Source organism: Excalfactoria chinensis, chromosome 8 (genome assembly GCF_039878825.1).
Source record: "Excalfactoria chinensis isolate bCotChi1 chromosome 8, bCotChi1.hap2, whole genome shotgun sequence".
NCBI lineage: Eukaryota > Metazoa > Chordata > Aves > Galliformes > Phasianidae > Excalfactoria > Excalfactoria chinensis.
Window position 1 is genome coordinate 10,720,287 of NC_092832.1, and position 18,891 is coordinate 10,739,177.

The 18,891-nt window shown below is 37.5% G+C and overlaps 1 protein-coding gene across 10 annotated transcripts in view; it reads right to left on the reverse strand.

The window, feature by feature from the left end:
* Window positions 1-422: 422 nt before the first annotated feature.
* The window catches only part of EVI5 (ecotropic viral integration site 5), a 62,093-nt gene continuing 43,624 nt past the window's right edge, over window positions 423-18,891 (reverse strand). For 5 of the 10 annotated variants that reach the window (XM_072343037.1, XM_072343034.1, XM_072343040.1 and 2 more), the window contains 2 exons: window positions 18,062-18,157; window positions 432-1,695 (listed from right to left, as the gene is read on the reverse strand). In XM_072343037.1, the coding sequence (XP_072199138.1) occupies window positions 1,390-1,695; window positions 18,062-18,157 (402 nt within the window). In that variant the 3' untranslated portion in view covers window positions 432-1,389. Of the gene's footprint in view, window positions 1,696-4,774; window positions 4,789-16,430; window positions 16,593-18,054; window positions 18,158-18,891 lie in introns of those variants that run through there. The other 5 variants (XM_072343042.1, XM_072343041.1, XM_072343039.1 and 2 more) reach the window with 4 other exon arrangements.

Consider the following 18,891-nt stretch of genomic DNA (forward strand, 5'->3'; position numbering starts at 1 on the left):
ATCCCAAGGACCATTTGTTTATGTAAGATAAGAATATTCTTAGTAGTAGTGAAAATTGCTAACTAGCTTGTCTCAAAGGGTATTAATATGACAACAGTAGAAGTTCCATTCAAGAACCAAGGCAGGGGGCGCTGTTACTGATCTCAGTTTACAGGAGAGGGTGAAAGCAAATTGCTCAGTGCTCACCCCTCTGGCTAATGATGGCTATTCTGGTGACAGGATCTGTGCTAATTCTCAGATAACAGCGATACAGAACTGCAAGAAAACTAAACTGAGATATTTTCACTGCACTGATGCCTTCATTAGAATTGTTAGCAGGAATACACAAAGAAGTTTTCACCTTATTCAAACTACCACTCTAATTCAGGGCCAGAGGGTGACTGAGGGCTGTAGCTTAGAAGTGACTAGACAGTAAAAGCTGCAACCTTGTTAAATTGTGAAAAATTTATTTTCATTACATATATATGAAGGTAGAAGATTTCAGTCAATAGTGTTTTGAACAAGCATTTCAGTTAGACAGGAATCTGTTAGCGTAGCTAGACCGAAACTAAATATCAAGTTAGTGTTTTGCTTTTATTTAGCAATTCATTTCTAGTGTGCATGTACAGAATTCATTTTCCAGGGAGAACATGAGACAGTCATATCGCAACATTTACATTCCTCGTATAAAATGGTATAATATACATTTTCAGCTTGGTGCAGTTATATAAATATGTACAAAATAAACATTATTGTAGTTAATATATTCAGACCAGGTATTATTTAGCAACATCAAAAGCAGATGCACATAAATCTAAGTGAAAAGGGTGAAAAACACCTTTATGACATTAGTGACCAGTACTTGTAAATACGAAGTAGTATAGATGATGGCTTCTCTTTCAAGCCTTCTGTGGGCATTTGGTAACTTTAATAAAACAGAAGTAGTTGAGAAGCATAATATATATATATATATGCCATATAATCAGATGGTTAAGAGTCCATCTTTATCACAAATGGGTAATGATGTAAAACATACACATTTGTTCAGAGCATAAAATATTGCACAAGAGCGATTTCTTTTGAGGAAAATAATTCCCGTCCTTGTGAACAGCAAAAAGGTTTCTTGCACATTTAAGGAAATTATATATTTGCAGTTTGTAAAACAAGGAACATTCAGTAATACTGTCAGAACTGTCTTCCATTAACTTCTTCCCAGCCTGTTTCACAGCAATGGTATGTCACTAGCAAGATTTGGCAAAGAGAAGGCAGATGGACAGTACACGTGTGTATGCATCAGAGGCCACAACAGATCCAATAGTTACCTAACCCAACTGCTGGACGCCTTCAATTATCTGACAACGTAATCCTTAAAGAAACACAAAAGTCTTCAGACGCTACTCACAGTGATCATCACACGGTAGTAGAGTATGATTCCATTCTCCTCTGTTTAGTAACCATCTTGTCCAAGGTTCCAGTCTGGAGTGTGCTTTCTTCAGTCTCACTGTCACTGCTGTCTACAACTGTGTGATCCAAAGCCATCTGACCAGTCCTCCTGTGTAAGTGAAAGCCTACCCCGCTCTCCTGCATGGAGTTAGTTATAAAATCTTCATCAGAAGAATGAAATGACTCGTCATCTCCTGTGAAATGGTTGACAATGTGAATCCCATCAAAAGTGGGTTGGTCTGAGAAGTCTCTCTGTCCTTTTAAGCATTTGATCTGTTACAAGGAAACAAACAAGTGGGATTTAAACTAATCGGAGCTAAAGAGTCCAGCAGCAAAATCAAAACAAACCACTCATCATTTCCAGTAATCTCTCCTCAACAGATTAAATTAAATGTTAGAAGCACGATATTTCCTAATTACTTCTGGAAGCAGAACGAAAGGACTTCTCATTTCTGGCTGTCCAGAGAACTTGAAGGAATACTTTAAATATTCCAGAATTCTTCTCACACACCCAGATCACTTCAGTTTTAAAGCTTAATAATCAAGGTTCCTAGAATCACAAATGACAGATTTCTCCAGGCTACACACTGCATCTTTAGCACCCCCATGAGAATGGTTGACTGTTGGTTTTCTAGAATGGACAACTCATTTGGACAGTGCTTTTGGCCCTCATACCTCTGAAGTTTCATTCGTTCCCCATCACTGATTTCTCAACTTGAGAAAAGCCCTCCCCTGCTCCTAAGCAGAAGGATCCAGAGGTGGTATTGTTGGTTTCACAGAGACACAGAAAAAAGCACACAGCAAACACTCAGTTCTGCCTGCATCGCAAGATCAAGCAACCTTTCATGATCTAGTTCAGAGCTAGTGAAATTTCAAGACGAGAAACTTCTCTCCATAGAGCATAAATAGATCATAATTTCAATTTTAAGAAACCAACGAGAGAGAAAATGATTCTCAGGTTGGGGACAGATATAATAACAGTAGTTCAAAATGCACTCTGGAGTTATAAGCTATTCAAGCTATTCAAAAGTAAAACCTGAAGCTGTAGCAATTCTCCTGTTCATTAAGTCAGAACAACCTGAAGACTCCCCTGATAGTTATTCTTTAGAAATAAACTTGTCCTACCTTTTAGTAACAATTACCTCAGACTCATTCTGACAACTGGGAAGTATTATGCTAAGAATCCTAAGAAATGAGAAAGACACTGAAATGCATTACAGGAAGTTCCTAACGTCACTCCTGTCAGCTTAAAAAGGAAGATGCATCAAGTGCTATTTTGTAAGCAACTCTTCATAGTACCAGATCTGGAAAGTAGAGAGAAAAAACCTGAGGAGCTAATTCCATCACAAACCTATTCCATGTTTCAGAAATCTGAAGAGATATTCAGCTTGATAAATAAGAAGAGCAATGTAGTCCTTGCTGTTTATATCAGTAACAGATTTTACCCATCCATTTGGGGAAGAAGGAATTTCTATATTCACCTTGGGCTTATGTAAGAGATACAGATAAAAATGTTTGGATAAAAGGTTGCAAGAACTGCAATCATTCTAGAAACCTCAGATCAAATGTAGTCAGCATGTAAAAGCTCCATGTATCTGATCACTTCAATGTTTATCAAAATGTTCCTCTTGGAAACATAGGTTCATGCTGTAGACCTACAATGTGGATGCAGCTATGCATACTAACTAGCACTGGCATGTTCTTACACTCTTAATTTGCTGCTGTTCCGTGAGGAACTTGCTTGTTTAAAGACAAGCGAAACAAGTTTCACACTGCACAGCTCATGATGAGGTATCTCCTTATATCATGTGTATCAGACAGCAGTGATTGTCAGGAACAAGCAAGTTACTACTTTATATACCTGGATACAGAGATTCTTGCATTAGATAGAAATATTGTCCCTAAATACATCTTGCAATACAATCAGCTGCCACATGGTATTTCCAGAACACCAATCAGTTTTTTCACAATAAAAAACTTACCTCAGAAAAACAGAACAGCCCTGCAGCTCCTGTCCAGCACAACCAAAAGCTCAAAAGAGCCCACTGTACAAGTGACTACAGATGTGACATGCCAGTAAGAAATGAACGCTTCCATGTCTGCACACTTACACCATCAGTTCATCTGAACTGTGAAGGTGATACTCGATGTCAGCTGAACTGAGAGCTAAGCTGGTGACTTCGAATGTTTTTCTGTAAGCTTCAGCATGTGGTACCTTGGACTACCATCCTTGGACTACCATCCTTGGACTACCATCCTTGGACTACAGTTCTGTAGTGGTAATAAAGTGGTGTTTCTTTTATCTTTAATATTCTGCCTCTTGATTCCCAACATTGTTTTGTTGGTTCTTGTTGCTGCTGTACACTGAACCAGTGATACTACAGGAGACTCAGTGATAACTATAAAATACTGAATTGTAAATAGCCATTTTGTGTCTGCCACTGTGCAGGTATAGCTTAAGATTTTGCAGTTGATAAATCACTTTTTTTTTGTTCCCCACTGAGTTCTGAGTGACTTCATGAGATCTCCACCATCAGGGTACTGTTTGAACACAACAAGGGTTTAATATAGTAAAGCTCAAATCAAGATGTTATTTATGTAGCAAAACATTGCGTTAATGTAGTCAGGAGCCTAAGGACTCAAGGGGAAAAAAAAAACAAACAAACTAGTTTTACTGCTGTTCTTATTATTTCATCTGAAGAAAAATAACAGCTTCTTTGTTGTAGCCATGTTGAACATAATATGGACTTACACCACAGGTACACACCAGGATCTGTCACTTATGTCCTCTTGTGAAGAGATCCAACACCACTTTATCCTTTCAGTCCTAGGCATGACTCTACTTCTTGTAAAGGGAACTAGACACATCTCATCCCAGTTACACCAATTCAGATGAATCTTGGTAGTTTCTACTGCTTCATTTTTGCAAGAACCTCAAATCTCATTAAATCTGTAAAACTAGGTCTGGTAAACCCACAGGTCTTGCTTTAATTCTCAAATTCAGGTCATATCATCTAGATGACTGCAGCTTTCAGCCAGCTTTCACTGTAACACATGAATATGGTCTTGAGAACATTTCAAAGAGTTAGTAAGATTATGCAACTAAAATATACTTAATTGTTATTCCTTCAAAAGCCATCTGAACCAAAAACACAACTTCACAGGGAAATGACTAAGTATTCACACATCTCTTTGTGCTTAAAAGATTCAGCATTCTAAAGAGAACCTGTATGTCCAATTGGTCAACAGATTAAGAGACTCATGAATAATGCTGTACTTCCACAAGTACAAAAAAGAAAGAAATCTCTCAGTATAAGCAATCAGATGCTTGAACCCCAATAAACTTTCTTACCTGATGCTGACTGCCTCATCGAGCCAGGCATAAGGGAGAGATAGTAAAGAGAAATTCAGAAGTTTTAGTATAATACATCATTTCTTAAATGCTAAATGAAAGGTGATTATCAGAAACATAACTCACTTGAAGCTAAGCCCCTTGGTTGTTTTAAAGATAAATGGTAAGCTGAGGTTTCCAAAAGGGGGGTCTTTACAATTACGAGTTCTAACTTAAACCCCAGAGAATGGTTTTGCTTAACCCCTGAGATGTTCTGTTGTTTGAGGTTTTTTTTTGTTTGTTTTTGTTCGTTTGTTTTTGTTCGTTTGTTTTTTTTTTAAGATTGGAAAGAAGCCAAAGTAAAATGCTATTTCCATCAAGAGGCTTCAGTGATCAATTCTTGAGATTCATCCAATTCTGAAGAAATGAAGGATTCTAGGAATGCCGTATTATATATTATATATATATTATATATAGGCAGTGCATATTCAATCTACTCACAGCAGGGAAAGTATACAATACACAAATTAGATCAAAGCATAATAAGAATATGACCACTCATGGGGGTGTTATAAAGCTCTTACTGGCAGGAGACAGTATGTTAAGTCTGTCGCAGTCCAGTTCAATGCACACACTAGCATACTACTGTTCCCTCTTAAAAGACCCCAGCAGCTCCCTTTGGAAAAACGCTCATGTGAAAAATGAAGCAGTCACAGTTTTTCAGAATGAATGAATGGGAAATGTAACTTGAAAGACAAATACCAGTACTATGTCTAGTTGACATAATGTTGAAGCATTTCTACACATAGACACACAGGGAATAAACAAGGTTAACAAGCCTTTTCATGCTACATTTTCACTTCCACGAACACAAGCACCTCCTTAAGACATCTCATGCCTTCTGAAACCCATTTTTAAATGAGTCTGTACATCCACAGTGAGCCACATTCATAGCGAAACCATCACAATATGAACTCTGCACAGATGGAGAAATCACGAGCTAAACTAAACAGATGCAGAAACTAATATTAGCAATCCTTCATTTAAAGGGATTCTTAGCAAGTTTAATGTCTGTACAGCTACAATGCAAATGGTGGTTATAAAGTTCCCCAATAGAATCAACTTCCTTATACAAGGACTACATGCTATGTACTGCAACAGAACTGCATTAGGGCATTTTAATGAAAACTTGTAATTACTGCTCTCTGAAAAGTCAGATTGAAGACAAGCAGAGCAACGACATGCAATAAAGAAAAACAGTTTAATGTATAAAGTCTATATTTGAAAGATATCCTCCTTTCTCCTCAGTTACAATGCAGCTTATATGTGGATCATATGTGAGAGGCAGGAGGTTTCTTTTTTGAGGCCTTCCTGATAACTTGCACAACCTTCAAGAAAACATGCAAAATAACTCAGCAATGTATGTTACGTCAGCTTTTCTTTGTGTAGAAACATGATAACAGTCGCTAACAGTTTTAAAATAAACTTAAAATATTTGCTAACTTAGAATTGCACTGTCAGTACAACCAAGACCAGACTCAAGCTTGTGGCTTTTATTTCAGCACCAGTGAATTTCCTGTTTCACATCACTAAACATTAAATTCTTTTGCTGTTGTTGTTTGTTTTTGCCCATCACCCCTCCCCACCCCCACCCACCCCAAAGCCATAGTTATAAACAAGGCTACCAGCAATGTCAGACATGAGGGTCATTCCTGGAAATTACTGATGATTCAAGAAGCCCAAACCAACCAGGACAGGTGCCAAATCCAGGAACTCCCATTTTCTCTGCTTACTCAAGTTAACCTGATCATCACTGTTCCTCCTGAGGGAGAGGCCTTCATGACATAGACTCACTGTTTAAAAGACAGCAGCTGAGAAGGACCTGCATGGGATTCTTTTTAGTGAGATCCATATGAAAAGGTACAGAAATTGCCATCCTTATATCTCTTACAAAAGCCATTTTGGGTTCCCCACTGCTTCATCTACCACTAGAATTAGAAAATGAAGTAGAAAAAAATACATTTTGCAGAACACAAAAGATTGTGAGAAATACATAAAACCAAGAAAAAAAAACAAAAAACAAATCAACAAAAAGAAAGAAGTGAAATTGTTTTTTCTTTCACTTTGAGGCAACTATGGAGATCTGCAGAGATATTCTTAGCAGAGGAATTCAGGAAACACGTTACATCTTCATGTTTCCAGACAGCTTTTATTTGAAATACTATGACTTAAGCTATTAAGACTTCTCCAGAACAACCTGGAGTCTTAATGATTTACTAAGTTCCACTTCAGCCTGAGCTCCAACATAACAGTTCTGAGATGGACACAACAGACAAACACATTCTTAGATAAGTAGCATTGCTAAGATGCTGTATTTACTTTCTCTGAGATTTAATTTCACATCACTAAAAAAAACCCCAACAAAACAGAAATCAGGAAATTGCCAAGATTTTGTTGAAAGGCAAATCCTTCAACACATCCCAATGTTGTTGAAGGGACAACAGAAATATGAGAGTGAATGGCATTAGAAGACTGCAAAGCTATTCCAAGAGAATTTTAATACAACACTAACATGGACAAAAACCCCGTTATTTCCCCTTGTATGGATAGTAAATTTAGCCTGAAGTGCTGGAGGTGGAGGCTTTATATATATTCGGGTTTTAGCAGATTGAAACCATCTTAATGTAGCTTTAGGATTTGTGTTTTCCCCTTCTCCATACCCTCAAAGGCAGTGTTTGCAAGGCAGTACAAATCGGGAGTACTCAATAAATGAATAGCATAGGAGTTCAGCAAGTCCCATTGAAATCACAGTGTTAGTCAGTCACTGCAGGAGAATCTGAACCATGCCCAAGCATACTCAGGACTGTCTGGGACTCGGTACATTTGGCCATTTAATTCAGACAGAGTTTCATAGAAACTCCACAAAATTCACAATGGACATTAATAAAAGTTAGTGACTCTAGACAAAGTCTAGTGATTGCTGTAAGATAGTATTCCTTTCAACAGGTGTTTCCTGAAAAAAATCAATGCTACTTTATAGGGGTGATTTCAAGCTGTCATGTGCCTCCTGTAGGCCACTTCCTCAACACTCAATCTCTGTGAATTTTATAATATATACACCAAGGAAAAGTAGCTGACAAGTATAGTTATGAGGTGGAGTACTTGGCTCCTTTTGAAATGTCATAAAAATAATTTTAGAGAAAAGATTTGGTTTGTTAGATTATTGGTGGTTATTTTTTGGGGGGGGAATAAGCAGAAAGCAGCAGATAGAGGAAATTAATTTTATATTACATTTAGCATGGCATGGGAGTTGAAATAAGGCCAGATTGCAGCACAAGTTAATGTAGAAAGATGCTTTATTTGCCTCCAGAATCTCACGTGACTGAGCTTCTTGATCCACAGCATCTCAGAAAATAAAACTGTTTCTGGAGTTTAACCCATCGACTGGCTACAGCAATTGCAGCAAAACTGCTGTTTTCAAACTGACAAGAAGAGAAGCTGATTGAAAGAGCAAATATTAAACACCCGGTCTGGTATTTTATTGTGGGCCCAAGCATGAACAATGACATTATTTAGCAGACATGGGCTGCTTTTTTGGCTCCTGTTCCTAAAAAAAACAAGAACTCAAGTCTGACAGGTTTGTTTGTTTGTTTGTTTTTCCTAGACTAATCTAGATTATTTAATTCTAAGTTCATTCTGTGATTAACCACAAACGATCCTGTTTAAATAGTTACCTTTGGGTCACGCTTTAACAAAAAAAAAGGGTTAAAGGCTTAAAAAGCAGTTTGCGTGCCAACATGTTGCTGTATTTACCACAAATGAATTTTGCTGGCCATATTACTAGACAGAATGTAAGCCACTGCTTTATGTGTCACAAGTGCAAAGCAAAACAGTAGCCAAAAATTTCCAAGACTCAGTCATTTCATGCCTTTAAAGATATGCTTTTTTCTCTTATAGCACTTAATATGTAGACTCTGCTTTCAATCACTAGCTTCTGTAGATCATATTCAGTTTCACTGTAGCTTAGAAAGCTTGATAAAAACCCTACAGATGGCAGCAAGATGAAATAAACTATGAGGTAGACTTAATGCATTAAAGCTCATCTCTAGTTGCTTCAATACACATTCCACATTGCTCTGAGAGTACATTTTCTGCCTCTTTAGTAATACTAAAAATGTTTTATTTTTAAAGAGCTCCAGATTCAAAAGGAAATATGGTAAATGCATGTTGTATATCAGTTTTAGTAAAGACAAGATTGCTGTGTTGTAAACGTGATGAAGATTAAAACTAGCAACAAGCATACAGAGCAGAAGGTTTCCAGTGAATCAGAACAGGAAACCAATAAACATATCAATGGGAGGTCATGACTTTTTGATCACTGCACTACATGGTTAAAGACTGGTTTTGATCTACTGCCGTGCAATCAAATTAACCTTTGAAGTTCAGTATCAAATATGAAATAAAAAACAGTGCTAAGGAAGTACTTAACTTTTAAAGCACAAAGATATAAAACATGAAAATTAAAAAATAAAAAGAAAAATCAGTCTCTGGTAACTAAGTTGCATCCTGCCTATTGAGGGAGACCTTGACAAACCTGCTGTAATGAGATCATATGCAATTCCAAAAAAGTTTGCAGCTAACTTAGCCTTGGGAAGTTTCTATAAGTAGCTACCTGGTAGGTGGAAGGAAAGTTCCCAGAAACTCTTCCCACAAGAAGTTCTAATGAAAGTGTTTATTTGGAGTGAGGACACGGCAACAAAAACATTTTTAAAACAGCAGCATGATCACATTGAACGTACTGTGATTATCATAGACTTTTACCCAAGGAGCTACCTAAATCTCACTGCTCCTTTTCCCGAGAGCACGTGTCCATAAATAGAAAAATGACTGAAACCTCAAGCGTTAGCCAGAACGTACTGGCTGATACAGAGACTGAGCACGTACCCATCGTGCGTACAGTTACAGGAAATGATCATTTCGCACTTTTACTCTATTCTTTTAAAACAGGGAGTTAACCTCAGCGCTTTTAAACAGACAAAGTAACATTTATTTTTGCCTGATACCTGAAATTACTCCTGTCTGTGCATCCTGCCTTTCTGAGAACAATAACAGTTTCGGAATGGGTAGAAACATGCTAACACACAGCATTCTTCTCCTGAGCTATTTCTCAAATAGGAAATAGATGGCACCTGTGTATGGTGCCTAACAATTTTTTTCCCCCACAGAGCAGTTACTCTAAGTTCAGACCAGCACTTCACTGCTTCCACTTCTGAATTCCTAACTTATGTTATAAGCAGAAACACACGACAGATCCTGACAAAGCTCTATGTGGTACAGCAGACAGGTCACACCGCTTAAAAGAAACAACACAAAGGGCTCAACAAGAGCATTATTGCCACAATAGTAAAATAATTTTACTTATGGCCAGTTTACTTCCTTAGACAACCCAGATAAACACCAAACAGGGACTCTGGAAAGTTCAGTATTGGTAGCTGCATTCACTTCTATTATTGCAATCAATAAATAACTAGTATGTTTCTCCACAAGACAGATCTGGAGCTTAGATGCAGTAGGATACAATCAAGAAATAACGAACACATAAAAGGGAAATGTTTCTACAATCACCAAACTTCAATTATTTTATCATCTAATCTAATCTGCCAGTAGTGGCAGTGAAAGCTACGATTTGTATCTAAAACTGTTGCCCTCCTCTCCAAGTCCCACCAAAGTGAACAAAGTCATACCTGCTCTGAGACAAGATTGCATCACTGCTCCTGGTTACACTGTTTATCCATCATTTTGTTGAAGGTGTTACTGAGGAATGAGTAGTTTGGAATCAATCCTGCCTTTCTGGGCAAGTGTAGGACGTCTGGCCTAGACTACAAACGCCTATTCAAAGCTAATATAAATAATCCACCAGTTTTCACAAAATACACACAGCAACAGTGCTTGTTCACTACTTAGTTTAAGCCAGACAGTTTTTAAAGCTAAAGAACAATTTAACTGAACTGAATAAAGTAATGGGAAAGCACTAGGACTCCTTATCTGTTCAGCATCACACTTGCGTAACACTATTGGTATCATCTAGCTATTGTAACATCTTTTGATTCTCAAGGAGAGGCTGAATTAAAGGAATAAAGCAATTCACTTTTCTAAAGCTCACAGTATATATTTAACTACTCTGTGCAGACACAGCCGCTACATTAGACTTGGTGTTCACAAACCACATGACCTCACAAACGCTATCTTATCACATCACAGGTTCCTCAGACTGACCACAACCACTTAAATCAGACTCCACCAGCACGGAGGCTCTGTATCTTTGACACGTACCAGTAGACCAACTACATTTTTAGCTGTCCAGCAGCTTTGCAAGAACCTCACTTGTGGGGAGGGAAAATCTGATGTTCTCTTGTCCAACTGTGCTTGCAAGATATGGAGGAAGAAAAGCTCTTGATTTATTGTGCTATACACTTCTACCACAAGTTGAAATGCTTTGTAAATCTGAGGGCTAACATATTTCCTTTCAAAGACAGCATTTCTTATCAAGTAAGAAAACATTTACAGAACCACATATTTTGAAAACATTCATCCAGTAAAGCAAACTACTAGAAGGTGACAGTGTGGTTCTAGGCAGCATTCAGAACTACTCTGCATAATTTAACACAGTATTTCCAGCAACATTAGAAATTAGTATTTCTAGAAACATTAGCATTAGAAAGCATTTTTGCAAGCACGGTGAAAACTATGAATTAAGAACAGTAAAAACTGACGGAGATCATAGAGATCAGATGCTTTTACAAAAGCAAGAACAAAAAATATGACAGTATGTATCTGCTGGTACTACATGGAAAGTAATCAGTATGCCTCTTCCAGCCTTTCCTGGACCTCATTATTTCCATTAAAAAGAGGAGAAGTAAGCTGACAAGAGACTGAGTAAAAAAGTATTATATTCAATGTAAATATTACATGCAAAGTACTAAGCCTTTTGGGGACTTCCCTATCTCTAGTTCTGGTGAAATTAGTTATGTTTATTTCCAAGATCCACATGCTAATCCATTTGATCTCAACTTATTAACCCATATGATTTGTTACACTACAAGTCATCACCCTATAAATATGTCTTCAGTGAAGAACTTTGTTTCCAGTACTTTGAACTAGAATTCACTTCTACCAGTTGACCCTTCCGCATTCATTACCTAAAGCTACACACAACCCATTCACAGCTATAAATGACATTTGAAGATGTGCCCACATTGCAGTCATTTGTGACAAACACAGCACAGGCACATCCAAGCAGAGCAGCTGAACAACAGTAGCTTGAGTACATTAGAATGAAGCTCAGAGTTGCTTTCCCTGCTTCTATTCTAGAGGCATTTCAGATTACAGAGCATCTGATTTGCTAAGCACTGAATCTGACTCAAAGGAGGGCTAGTAAGAAAACAAAGAGGAATGACAGAAAGCTCCTTGGTAGAATGCCAGAAATACAGAGGAAATAATTTGGCAGTTTTTAAACTGCTTACTTACCATAGAACCTCACGGTATTTTAAGACCAAAAGGAATTGTTAACATGGTTTGAACTTTCTTCCTGCATATTATAACACATCAGATTTTATTTGGTTGTTGTATATGTGGCCTGTATGAGATTTTTCATCCTTCAAGCTGATGGCTATTGCTTGCTTTCCCTTCTCCAATCTAGTTTTGGCAGTGAAAGCCTGGAAAGCTACACTAAGTTGCAAAATGTAGCCTTAATTCTTAGCTTTAGCCATATTACCAATTACTCCTTTGGTCATATCTTATGCGTTATCTTCAAAGTAATTACCTAAAGTGTCTTGAATTTTATTACACAAGCAAAATCTTTTAAAAGCATTGTATGTAATCTCCAACTTTTATATCTCTTTTCATTAAGACAATCTTAAAATGTAAGCTCACCAGAAACGAGATCAGACCGTGAGATAACACCTATATCAGAATCTTACTGACTGCATTAGTTTCTTACAATGTAATATCAGATCCATCCCTAGATAAAACTACAGAAGTGGGAAAAGAAAAATCAGTAAACTACCTGTCTCTACTTTGAGAACTCACTAAGTTTTCAAATACTGTTTAAAAAAAAAAAAAAAATTTGAAATTATTATAGTCTTCTAAAAAACCTCAACATTTTGTTTTGGAAAATAATGCTTCAGTCATCTGTCATCTTTTCCACCAGCCATACTGAAATGTTGCTAATGAGGGCAGTTGGCAGAGGGTTTTCTAATCTTTTGAACACTAACCTTTGCAGCGCACTAACATCAGGATTTTGGTTTTCATTCAAATACAGAAAACACACACAAGATTCCTATATTGGAAAGCTGTCTCGTTATTCTTCTCAAAGTATGTTATGCAGTTTAAAAGCATCTCATATAAGAACAGCTAGGGCAGAATTAACTCCACACACTGACTCTGACATTGGTCAATAGCAGGCACCTGGTAAAGAGCAAAGCAAGAGGGAAACACACTTCAGTAGTTCTTCCTAGCTTTCATCTTTTCACTCCTTTATCAATGATAAAAATGGCATTTCAGTGAATGACCAAGGTTGGAAAAGACCTCAAGACCATCCAGTCCAACCGTCCACCAACCACCAATATCTCCCCACTTAATACAACATCTAAATGCTTCTTGAACACCACAAGGGATGGTGACTCCACCACCTCTCTGGGCAGCCCTCTTCTCTTATGAGGAAACAGTGTAGCCCCCTCACCTCCCCATTGGACTATTTCATAGGGAAGGAAATTTCTATATGTACACACACACACTTATAAAATGGTACATGCAATTAAGGAGCAGCTACCAGACTGCATTTCTTACACCTGCAGGAATTTATTTCTCCCCCTTCCTCCCATTTCACTTGAGAATCTTAATTTGTGCCCTAGAAGAGAAGTGAATAAATGCACAGTAAAGGCAGGTAAGTAGTAACTAGCTGATCATCTTCCTGATAGGCACATGTTATGCTGGCTGCTGAAGCTGACTAGACCACAGCGTAAGAAACAAAGTGAATTTAATCTTTCATAGGGGGTGTGTGTGTTCCTTGGGAATAGGAAGTGATGACAGGCAAAGACCAACAGTATCTTCTGAAAGCTACTGTCCAAAATCACAGATAAATTCACAAGTTTCACTGACCCCACAGATGTCTCAAACTGATATTTTTTAAATCTGGAACTAATGTTTTCCTTTCACCCTAGGAACACAGATAAAGAGTAGAAACTGTGGAAATTATATAGAATATTTTATAGGCCAAAAGTGCCAGCCACTTGTCTTACATAAGAACAAAAAAAAATGCATCATTCTGTTCTGAGTGTTCTTCAACCACATCTGAGCTAAAAGCAACTACCAGATCCCTCAAGTATAAGAAAACACTGTCAAAAATGGAGCTTAGAACAAACAAAACCCTTCCACAACTTAGTCTGTAACGTATCATCTAGCATGAGTTGAAACTGCATTAAAATGATAGGAAGTGAGTAAAATCAGTACCCTAAAAGTGAAATTTTAGATACATCACGGTATCTCATACCGAATGCCAGTTCTTTGGAAACTGGAATTTGATCCCTTCTGGACAATGCAATTTCCATTTGCACCTAAAAAAATGTCATGACTGCTCTTCAGTTCGACAAAGAATGCTGTTCTCTTGTTCTTGTATGTTTTTAATTTTATACTCTTGTCAGTGATTACCAAATCAAAGTGAACACATTCAGGGAAGGAAGCACCAAGTTCTGCATGTTGCCACTCCTGCTTCATGAAGCTGTTCCCTATCGCAGCATAAAGGATCATTCTGCTGCATGTTGTACACGATTTGTGACTGTAGGGACTGTTTGCTTTGGGGTACTTCAACACACACTCGGCCTTTAGCTTATTGTGAAAATTGTCCTCAGTTTAAAACTGAAAGCTACATTTCAAATAAATCAGTAACAAACAACAAACTGAAATCTAACAGCAAAACAAACCCTTCAGACCAATTCAAGAGGCAAAGACTACCCAGCACTATGACAGGGACTAATTTTAAAAAGATTTGCTTCAAATACCAACTTAACCTTAAGCATTTCAGTCCCAAATCACAAAGCCTTACAGACAGGAAACCACTTGCTTCTGTCTTCTAAGGTGTCTTGTGGTCTGCCAGCGTAGTTTGTGGGTACACAAGTTAATTCTAATCTTTTGTACCACTCCTGTAATCTAGGTAATACATATGAGCCTTGCAACATCCAACAGGAAGTAGAGACAGCTGCTGTGCAATATATACACAGAGACTGTATGCATAAAGGGATAGTACATGAAGAACTTAAGCAGTTTGTAAATCATTTAGTTTCATTCAGTTTGAAGTAAAAAGAAAAAAGTGGCAAACTACAAAGTACCTCCTCCCCTTTCCTCCCTCCAGTGGTTCAATTCAGCATAAATGACAAACTAGTTTATGACCTCTGCTTTCCTTAAGCCCTCAACTTAGTGGGAATTGAGAGCAGCCCAAACTTTCCATGCATTTTACCCCTCCCCCAAGTTAGCTGCTTACTTCAGTGCTACCTACTGAAATAAATGTTTTTTTCCATAAAAATTGCTTCCACCTAACATTTTAGCGTCTAATCAATGGGAACTACTCTGAAGTTTGAGCACCCAGCATACAACCAGTATGCAAATTGAGCTAGTAAGCTTGCAATACCTGCATACTCATGCCATTTACACTGTATCAGTCAGAGCAGATTAAACTGAAAGGTCAAGGAACAGTATAGATAGCATCATCTGATCTTACTTCTGTACCAAAAGCAGGTGAGACAAGCTTACAGAATTTACTGACAAGCAATAAAACTGCTTGGCAGCAAACGCAGCCTGTCAGAGATATGCACTATGCAACAACACTTAAAAACCCTGGTAAGTTACAAGAGGTCAGGAACATTTAGACAGATGTAAGAAAGAAAGTAGAAGAACAGAAATATTAGCTGTGAAGATTAACAAACACTGCAATAGAACATGAGAATATGCAAAGAGTCCAGTGGATTTTACAAGCTCTGAAAAGTTAAGGTCATGACTTCCTATTTGCATCTGTGGCAATCCCAAAATTTTCATGCTTGAGTTTCAGCCTTCAACAAGGAAGACATAAGGCAGGAGATGAGCGGCTAGCTTTGTGCCCAATAAACCAAAACTATCAGTAAGGAAGAAGGGAAACGTAACTCTAATGTGACACTAAATATACGTGACTCCTCAGATGATTCACTATTGCTAACCAGAAGTACTGCAGTCTGACTGTCCTTTCATTATGCACCAGTTCTCTGAATTTTGATAGGTTGTGTAAAACAACTTTCTCAGGAATCAACAAAGATGTGACTGACACATTTACTAATGTTAAAACTGCAAGTTAATAAGTGATTTGTAGGCACATGAGCTCAGTTTGAGAACGGCCTTGAGGAAATTAAAGATGAATTCTACATTTCACTAAAGATAAAATAAAGCATTAAACTCACACTGAGGAAAAAAAAAAAGTCATTAACAGTTCCCTCAGTGTAAATTCTTTTTCTTAAAGCAAAATATGCAAAGTATCTGGCTCTTGGGGAATTCTACAGGTAACTTACTTTCTCATAAGAAACAAAGCAAGCTGCTTATTGTTCTCCAATAGAAAATGTCAGGCTACTGATTTTTACATTTGTTTTTAGTGAGCTTACCGATTGGTAGAAGTGCTGGACTGATGGCCCTAGAGACCATCCTCTATCTATACAAGCGAGAGTATTCTGAGATCCTCTGCTATACTCCAGCTTAGATCCTAAGAGCCCGATGCTACTGGGATTGTTACAACACCAAGTACACAAAGAATGAATGTGCTCTTAAAAAAAACAAACAAACAACAAAACGATACAAAAACACAAAACTAACAAAATTAATAACTTGTATTTATCTATAATACACAGTCTGCTCCAAAAGTAATGCCTCCCATTTTATTATGTTGGTCCACAACATCACAGGCACATGTTGGAGATAGGGCAGTAGTGGTTGAACCTATCTTCCAATATTCCACTGTATTTTGTTGCTGTGCAACAGATGGCAGCAGGGGGGCACTCTGACAGAACCGTGTCTGCAGATGAAAAAAGGTGAGTCACTCAATTCCCCTATGTGGAAAAAAATGGCACCCACTGAATTTCATCAATGCTTGCTGAACATTTACAGTGACTAAACAGTGGATGTGAAAACAGTGAGAAAGTGGGGTGGTGTTTCAGCAGCAGTGACATGTCATGGAAGACAAGCCATGTTCTGGATGGTCATACACAATTTATAGAAGCATAGCACACAAACTCTTGTTCATCAATGGTGAAAATGCACGGCTATCAGTAGTGCGTATCATAGTATCATCATAGTATCATAGTATTGTGCAAGTTGGAAGGGACCTTAGAGATCATCGAGTATGGTAAAAAGTAGACTGAATTCTCAGCTGCAAAACAATATCAAATAGCATTATGCATATGTCCATGGAAATTAACAGGAGACATTACTTTCAGAGTGGCCTACATACTACAACTTCTAACTACTACCAGAGCTGAGTATCACACAAGACACAGGGAAGCAGACTATAATGCAAAGGTGACCAGGCATTTTGCACGTAGTGCAGTGATAAGACATTTCTTCATAACACAGGATGAACTGAAATAAGGCAGTGAGCACAGAAGTTACATAAGCCATCTCGGTTTCGGGACCCTCTGATGTTTTTAACTAACAGTTACAACTATTAAAGCAAGGAAGTTTGAAGATTGAAATTTCACAGGTCAAAGGTTTTGGCAGTTGAAAACTGTATCTCTTAACCAGTATTAAGCAAGCATCCTTTTTCTTTTTAAGCAATCTCAGTGCACTACCACAAAATTAGTCCTCATAACAGCAAACTTCAAAAGAGATCTCTACAGACTTTTCTGCATACATTTTCTAATTGAATTAACCTTAAGTCCTGTACCAAGTCCTGTACCAAGTGAAAGCAAAGGAGTTTGTTTTCATGCTTGAATCTCTGAAAGCAGCAGATACAACACAGCAATGTATGTTCAACTCATGAAATTAACAAGATGGAAGAAATGCCATCCTCAGTACTATCAAGTCACATGATTAAGCAAATTTTAGTTTTCTTACTTATGAAAATACAAGGACATTATGCATATACATATATACAAATATTTGTTTTATTGCATTCATTTAAAATAAATTGGCAAAAACAGGTAATGAAGCTCTAGCAGCTACAAGAGAAGAAAAGCCTGCTACATTTCAGAGATACGACAGAAGGTATGAGATATCAGGCAGTATTTTACCACTTACCTCATGATGCAGCTCAGCTATCTGATCTTTCAGTTCTCTGATATATTGGTTAGAATCAGATTTATTAAGCTGCCCTTGAATCTTTCCTTCTTCTTTCTGTTTTGGTTAAAAAGAAAAAAAAAAAAAAAAGAAAAAAAAGAATCTTACTCAAATTGTTCACAAATATATAGTCTTAAAATGCTATTTTAGTTGTCTGCATATTTTTATCAAGACAGATATTCATACACTTTTCTCAGCAGTTTTTACTTGAAGTTTTCTGGAGGTATCCAGGGGCATCAGCAGCTCAGAACACGTTAATCCACTAGGGAACACCATGTATGACAAGTTTAGTTTTCTCCTAAGCTGCTTTGAAATATAGTGATATTTATTGTGTAGGAATACTGCCAAATAGAAGGGAAGAGAGGAATGTCCCCTAATGCCACTGCTATAAGAGGTACAATGATAAGCTGTATGATAAAGAGATGAAGAGGACGTTTGATTTGTCAAGTAAATGCAGTTATTAATTGCAGATGACTTCATCTTGAAACAAAGCCTCCAACACTAACTTTCAGCTTGTCTCTAATATGACCAAGCCAAATCCTTGGTAGATCTCCAAAAAAAACAAAACAAAACCAACCAACCAACCAAAACAAAACAAAAAAAACCAAACAGGCAAGATCCAAGTAATTTACAAACAGAAATTCAGTAGAATGAGAGGTGTCAACCATTCTTCAAAATATAAAGCAAAAAACTTTAACAGAGCTTTCCCTGAGACATCACCAGGACACCACATGTGCCAGGAAGTTAACAGAAGTGCTCAGCCTTCCAAACCATTTTATTACATAAAGAGA